Source organism: Leguminivora glycinivorella, chromosome 20, assembly GCF_023078275.1.
Source record: "Leguminivora glycinivorella isolate SPB_JAAS2020 chromosome 20, LegGlyc_1.1, whole genome shotgun sequence".
In the NCBI taxonomy this organism is placed as follows: Eukaryota; Metazoa; Arthropoda; class Insecta; order Lepidoptera; family Tortricidae; genus Leguminivora; species Leguminivora glycinivorella.
The window spans coordinates 231707-239896 of record NC_062990.1 but is presented as its reverse complement, the minus strand read 5'-3'; the positions used below and the strand labels follow the sequence as shown (position 1 = coordinate 239896).

General features: G+C 41.4%; 1 protein-coding gene across 1 annotated transcript; it reads left to right on the top strand.

Moving 5' to 3' along the window:
• Positions 1–2751: 2751 nt before the first annotated feature.
• Positions 2752–7326, top strand: LOC125236888. Its single transcript, XM_048143806.1, has one exon. The coding sequence runs from the start codon at positions 2752–2754 to the stop codon at positions 7324–7326; it is 4575 nt and encodes a 1524-aa protein (XP_047999763.1).
• Positions 7327–8190: the final 864 nt, after the last annotated feature.

Here is an 8190-nt window from a genome sequence, read left to right as displayed (position 1 = left end):
TACACGGGAGAGACTATATTTTGTTAGTTTCTATTTCCGATAGCTCATCACTTACTGGCTTTTGTTGGGACCAGTGCCTTATCGCCCCCAAATGGGGAGGGGGATTTATACCCCCCAATTAAAATGTTTTAAAGGGAAGTATCGGACCATTATTTGGTTAATTGGGTTTCTATTGGCTTTTTGTCAACGGTTTAATTGCATTCTAAACAAAAGGTGCAATTCGGTTACCTACATAAATATGTTCAGTTAACGAATTGCTTTTTAGTTTAAATTCAGTTACATTTTATACTTTCGAACGTTCCAGACGTTTTCTTCATAAATATGCTACAGATTCAATATAGTAGATTATATTATATCCGCAAAATTTCTAGTGTTTCGCTCCCAGCTTTCTTATCCTCGGTGCACAATGCTCAAAGCTTGATTGAGAGCATTTTAACTCCTTCTCTCGGCACCATAGAGGCAGCCCATTGCACCGAGGCCAAGAACGTCTGGCTATTAAGCTGTGGCAACACAGATCCGCCTGCCAATCTCTGCTCGCAGAAGCAGTGGGACGAGCCGCTCTGCCGTCTAGTACGGAATAGTCTTGTTGATACGTCAACTAGCGCGGCAGAGCGAGCTCGTCTTCTTGCTACTGCGGAGTGGGAGTCGGGCCTGTGGTTGCAAGCAGTACCCTCACCATCCATAGGCACCTTACTCGACAACTCCACCTTCCGACTGGCGACATGTTTGCGTCTAGGGATTACAACTAACGTCCCCCATCGCTGCCGCTGTGGTACCATGGTGGATAGCCATGGGCATCATGGGCTCTCCTGTGGCAGAAGCGCCGGCCGCATACCCCGACATGCCAGCATCAACGATATCATCCGAAGGGCCTTTATGAGTGTCCAAGTCCCAGCCATCCTTGAGCCAGTCGGTCTGGCAAGGGACGATGGCAAGAGGCCCGACGGTATGACTCTGGTGCCTTGGAAGTTGGGACGGCCTCTGGTGTGGGATGCCACGTGTGTTGACACACTTGCGCCGTCCCATCTTCAGGGCACCAGCGGTGGTGCCGGTCATGCGGCGTCTGTGGCCGAAGACCTCAAACGCCGCAAATATGCCACCCTTGGCAGCAGTTACATTTTTGCGGCGTTTGGTGTGGAAACACTGGGGCCATGGGGGCCAAGCGCGCGTCAGCTATACAAAGAGTTAGCGGCGCGCCTAATTGACGTCACAGGTGACCAGAGGGCTGGCCAATATTTTGCTCAACGTATAAGCATTGCCATCCAACGTGGCAATGCGGCCAGCCTTCTGGGCACACTGCCCGGTGGCAGCGACTTGGGTGAGGTTTTTTATTTATAAGTTATTTTAATTAAATCTAATTTATTTTATTTATTCCTTATTTCTAAGTTTATTTATAGTTGTTTATATTGTTTGTTTTTCATTGAATAAAAATATAGTAGATCGGAAATGACACTGTCAAAAGTGACGTATCTTAAAAAGTATCATTTTTAGGGTTCCGTAGTCAACTAGGAACCCTTATAGTTTCGCCATGTCTGTCTGTCCGTCCGTCCGTCCGTCCGTCCGTCCGCGGATAATCTCAGTAACCGTAAGCACTAGAAAGCTGAAATTTGGTACCAATATGTATATCAATCACGCCAACAAAGTGCAAAAATAAAAAATGGGAAAAAATGTTTTATTAGGGTACCCCCCTGTTTTGTTGATTTTGAACCTTAATGCATGCATATTGTAGAACACTCCTGCGTTCCCTTTCTATAATGTTTGTCCTCTCAGTCGCTTAATAAACTCGTACAAGTTCACACGCATATTTAATTTATTAAAATCCAAAAACCCAAAATTAGTTAAAGTGCACCTTATTACAACCACCATATGGTCGCAATCGAACCGGAAGACTGAGCGCATCGGACACCGGCGGGCTAGTAACGAGAACAAAAGGCAGCCGCATTCCAGAGATAAGAAGCGAGCAGATGCTAACGAATTGCACATCAAACTAATAAGATTGTTTCATTACTAACGAGTTTTATTGCAAAAAGTTACAACAACGTTTTTAAGTGACTTGTACGTGAACTTGCAGTGTTTTGCTAATGAAAAATGACTGAAAAACAAAAACAATTGCTTTCTGTGCTTGAGGATGGTGCTACAGTACTTAGAAAAACACAGATTAACTTGAAGAAATGCCCAAAGGAAAGATTAACCAAGGGTTACATCGAGTCTCGTGTTAAAATGATTGATGAATACTGGACTACGTTTAATAATGCACATCAAGAGTTGGTTAAGGTTACACCGACGGAACAAAAGGGTGTTTTATCATACTTTTTGAATGAAGAGTTTTTTGTTTACGAAGATTTATACAACGTACTCCGGGGAGATTTAATGGATAAACTAGCCAGTTTAATGCAAGAGACTTTGATGGAAACTTCAGTTGCTAACTCAAGCTATGCTATGGCAGGGACACAAAACAACTTTGTACGTTTGCCGCGGATCGAGTTACCTACTTTTAGTGGAAGTTATGAAGAGTGGCCCGCGTTCAAAGATTTATTCATTTCACTCGTGCATAACAACAAGATGTTAAGTGACGTACAAAGGCTACATTATTTGAAGACAAGTGTTACCGCCGAAGCTGCGTCGTTATTGAGGCACATCCAAATTACGTCAGATAATTATTCACAAGCATGGATGACTCTGAAAACAAGGTATGGCAATAAACGATTAATTTTGAACAATAATTTAAAGAAATTAGTTAACCAGCGCAAAATGACTACACAATCAGCTGTTCAATTGAAAGTACTCCTAGATACAACGTCAGAGTGTTTACACAACATTCAAAACCTGAATGTTTCTGTTGACTCTTGGGATCCACTTGTGATATTTTTGCTCGTTCAAAAATTGGACCCAGAGACGCATAAAGACTGGGAAGAGCATGCGTATAAGAGTGACTCTGAACCCTTACCGAAGTGGAATGATTTTAAGGAGTTTTTAGAAGCAAAGTTTCGTACGCTGGAACTACTGTCAACGAATACAAAAGAAGTTAAGACAAACAAGGAGCGAAGTACATGCCATGTTGCCACACCTACCTTTGAGAACAAGAGTTGTGTAATGTGTAAAGAAAGTCATACACTATGTCACTGCAAGGAGTTCACCAAGATGGAACCTAAGGAGAGAAGCGAATATGTCAAGAACAACAACTTATGTTACAACTGTCTAGTACCAGGGCATTCAGCAACAAAATGTCGAGTACCTGTGTCCTGTAGAATATGTCACCGACGCCATCACTCCCTTCTACATCAACTCAAGCAAGCTGAGCCTGTGGCCACCTCGAGCCCCTCACAACCACTGGCTTCATCATTACATGTTGTAGAAGATATAGAAGAAGTGCAAGCAAACACAGTGATCGCGTTACATCTCACTACTAGACAGAAATCAGCACTACTAGCGACTGCTGTGGTGGAAGCAAGAAGCAATCAAGGTCACATCATTCCACTGCGCGCGCTAATAGACCAAGGTTCCGAAGAATCATTTATAAGCGAAAAAGCGGCTCAACTGCTCAAGCTTGACCGACAACACGTAAAAGGAAGCATCACGGGCTTGGGGCCTATGAGAACAGAAATCAACCATGTCTGTGAGCTGCAAATCAAATCACAGTGGGACAAAACATTTGTCCTACCGGTCAGAGCTTATGTAATGTCGAAACAGCTGACCAAGAAGCTACCTAAGAAGCATATCGTTCAACAACCATGGCCTCATCTACAAGGATTACAGCTAGCGGATCCTAATTACAACAGCTCGGGACCCATAGATCTCTTGCTTGGAGTCCGAGTGTACGCTAGAATACTGCAGGCAGAACTAGTCAAAGGTCCACCAGGTACACCATGCGCACAAAGAACCGACCTGGGCTGGATTCTTTTTGGAGAGAGTGACAGCACACCACAAGAAGATTCTTACCTTGTTATGCATCATCAGGTCGATATAGAAGACACACTGAAATCTCTATGGGAAATAGAAACAGACAGTAAGAGAAAATACACCAAGGAAGAACAGCTATGTGAAGAAATCTATGAAAAAACAGTCACTCGAAACCAAGAAGGAAGATACATCGTCAAGCTGCCATTTAAAACTGAGAATCCTAAAGTACTTGATGGAAATACAAAAGAAATAGCTACAAAGAGATTTATGCAACTAGAAAGAAGATTTAAACGTTCGCCGAACCTGAAAACTGAATACATAAAAGGTATTAATGATTACATCGAAGAAGGACATCTAGAAGAAGTACCTGAAAAGGAAAAAGAAGATAGATCAGTGTATTTGCCCCACCACGCAGTAATTCGCGAAGATAAAGAAACTACACGCACGCGTATCGTTTTTGACGCTTCCTGCAAGGGAACAAACAACGTCTCATTAAATGATGAACTAATGATCGGCCCACAGCTACAAGATGACTTAAGAAATCTTTTGATGAGATGGAGACTTAGACGCGTTTGCTTTGTAGCAGATGTCCAGAAGATGTACCGCCAAATATTGGTGACTAAAGAAGACGCAAATTACCAACGCATCCTTTGGCGACAAGAAGAGTCTGATGAGTTGAAAGAATATCGTATGCTCCGAGTCACTTTCGGCACCGCTCCAGCTCCATACTTAGCGGTCAAGACGCTTCAGAAGATTGCTATCGATGAAGAAGAAAAACAACTCAATGGACATAAAACTAACAAACACACTGAAGTTGCAATCAAAACTATAAAAGAAGACTTTTATATGGACGACTTGCTGTCAGGGGCAGCAACCAGTGAAGAAGCTATTGGAATAGCTAATGAAGTAGTACGTATCCTGAAACAAGGCGGATTCGAACTAACCAAATGGTCCTCTAACAACATCGAATTTATGAAATCCATTGATGAAGATAAAAGATCAGCGAATGCACAAATAGAACTGAACCTTGATGGAACTATAAAAGCACTTGGAGTTGTTTGGAACCTTGGTACTGATCAATTTCAATACAACCTGTCACTACCTCCTATATCAACGACTATAACTAAACGTGGGATATTGTCAGATGTGCAGAAGCTTTTTGATCCACTAGGCTGGATCGCACCGAGTACTGTTATGGCAAAGATGCTGATGCAAAAGTTATGGCTTGAGAAAGTCTCATGGGATGAAAGTGTCAGTCCTGAGCTGGAAGAAGAATGGAAACAAATAAGAGATGATTTTGAGAATGTCAAGGATATCAGAATGGATAGATGGCTTGGAACGACAGATACAGAAGAAGAAAGTATACACTTACATGGATTTAGCGACGCATCTATGCGTGCATACGCTGCCGTCGTGTATATAAGAGTTAAAAGCAAGAACAAAGTAACAACAAAAATCATTGCTGCACGTACGAGAATTGCGCCCTTGAAAACAATCTCACTCCCGCGATTAGAGTTATGTGGCGCCTTACTCCTGTCTAAATTAATGAAACAGATTGGACAGGCGATGAGAATACCAACAACAAACATGTTCGCATGGACCGACTCTTCTATAGTCATCGCTTGGCTTTGTGGAGAACCCAATAGATGGAAACCGTTTGTAGCCAACCGAGTCGTAGAAATCGTCGAGAACCTGAACAACAAACACTGGTATCATGTGCAGTCTAAAGACAACCCTGCAGATATCGCTTCGAGAGGGATGAACCTGTCCACACTTAAGAACTGTGGTTTGTGGTGGCACGGCCCGAGCTGGTTATCTGAAAAAGAAATACACATTAGTAAACATGAAAACTATACAACAAATGAAGAAATGAAAGTTGAGAAAATTAAAACTTACCTGAACATTGAAGACCTGGAAAAACGAGAAAATGGAATAACTACACAATTTGAAGACTTTGATAACTTAACTGATTTACTGAAGACTATTATCTATTGTCGAAGATTTTTAAACTTCAAGAAAAATCCAGATGGCATCGATAAAGATATCACTGCAATGGAATTACAAGACGCCATGAATATATGCATTAAAAAGGTACAGCAAGAAGAGTATCAAGAAGAAATAGATCGATTGACATTAGATAAACAGGTGAAAAGAAAAAGCTGCTTAAGATCACTCGCCCCATATATAGATGAAAATAAAATCCTCAGGGTGGGCGGTCGCCTCAGACATGCAAATGTTGATGAAGACAGAAAGCATCCAATCATTTTGGGACACAAGAACTCATTAGTGCCACTAATAATTGCTGATGCACATTCAAGAACACTTCATGGCACTTTGCCTGAAATGCTATGCTACTTACGATCTAAGTACTGGATATTACGATCAAAGTCCTTAGCCAAGAGACACATACAGAAATGCCTTACCTGTGCAAAACAGAATGCTACGTCTAAGCCTCAAATTATGGGAGATTTACCGGAGGCGAGAGTCACTCCTGCGAGACCATTCCTACACAGTGGAGTAGACTTCGCAGGACCATACCAGATATTGACGTCTAAAGGCCGAGGAGGAAAAACTGTGAAGGTGTACATAGCCATTTTTATTTGCATGGCTGTCAAGGCTATTCACATTGAACTAGTGGGAGACCTTACCTCAGAGGCATTCATAGCAGCATTCAAACGCTTCGTCGCTAGAAGAGGAAAATGTACTCACCTGTGGAGCGATCAGGGTAGAAACTTCGTAGGCGCTAACAAAGAACTTGTAGAAGCCTGGAATGAAGCTAAATTGAAATTTACCGGACCAATAGCTGAGACTCTTGCTATCGAAGGCACACAATGGCACTTCATTCCTGCTTATAGCCCAAATTTCGGTGGCCTTTGGGAATCGGGCGTCAAATCGATAAAATACCATCTAAAGAGAGTTCTGACAACAAATCTGACGTTCGAAGAGATGACGACGGTACTTCACGAGATCGAAGCCTGTCTAAATTCACGTCCTCTATGCCCGATCGATAACTCAGATCCTGAAAACGCGGAAATTCTCACTCCAGGACATTTTTTAATAGGTGAAGCCCCTAATGTTGTTCCAGCAGCAGATTATAAAGAATGCAAAATACATACCCTGTCACGCTGGCAACTCACGCAGAAACTGTTGGCAGATTTTTGGCGTCGATGGCAAGATGAGTACTTATCCAGACTGCAACAAAGACCTAAATGGCTGAAAAAAGAGAATGACTTTAAAAAAGGAGATGTAGTACTTATTAAAACTGATAACTTACCTCCAGGCAAATGGTCACTGGGCCGCATTATGGAGAAACACCCTGCTGAAGATGGTTTTACTAGAGTGTACAGTGTGAAATCTGGTAGTGCTATAGTGAAACGTTCTGTAACTAAATTATGTGCGTTGCCCGTTGATACTGATACATTGTAATGTCAATTTGATTCAATTTAAATTGTATTATTGCAAAGTTATGAAAAGGACATAAGAGTCCTTTTGGTGGGCGGTATGTTTTGTTGATTTTGAACCTTAATGCATGCATATTGTAGAACACTCCTGCGTTCCCTTTCTATAATGTTTGTCCTCTCAGTCGCTTAATAAACTCGTACAAGTTCACACGCATATTTAATTTATTAAAATCCAAAAACCCAAAATTAGTTAAAGTGCACCTTATTACAACCACCACCCCCCTACATGCAAAGTGGGGGCTGATATTTTTTTTCATTCCAACTCCAACGTGTGATATATTGTTGGATAGGTATTTAAAAATGAATAAGGGTTTACTAAAATCATTTTTTGATAATATTAACAGTTTCGGAAATAATCGCTCTTAAAGGAAAAAAAAGTGCGCCCCCCCCCTCTAACTTTTGAACCATATGTTTAAAAAATATGAAAAAAATCACCAAAGTATAACTTTGTAAAGACTTTCTAGGAAAATTGTTTTGAACTTGATAGGTTCAGTAGTTTTTGAGAAAAATACGAAAAACTACGGAACCCTACACTGAGCGTGGCCCGACACGCTCTTGGCCGGTTTTGATAATGACATAATTATCCGATCGCTATCGTATCTAAAACTATATGTTAAAGTTAAACTTTAATGAAACCTATTTATCGAAAAACACGGCTCTACTGACGTTTATTTATTTATTATGTATTTAGCCTTCATTGCACCACATAAAGCACAAATGGCGAACTTCATGCCTAAAGGCATTATCTACCAGTCAACCTGACACTTTTCTATCTTCCTTCGACATCGTCTTAACAAGAGCTACCCTTTTTCTTCCATAGATCTATATA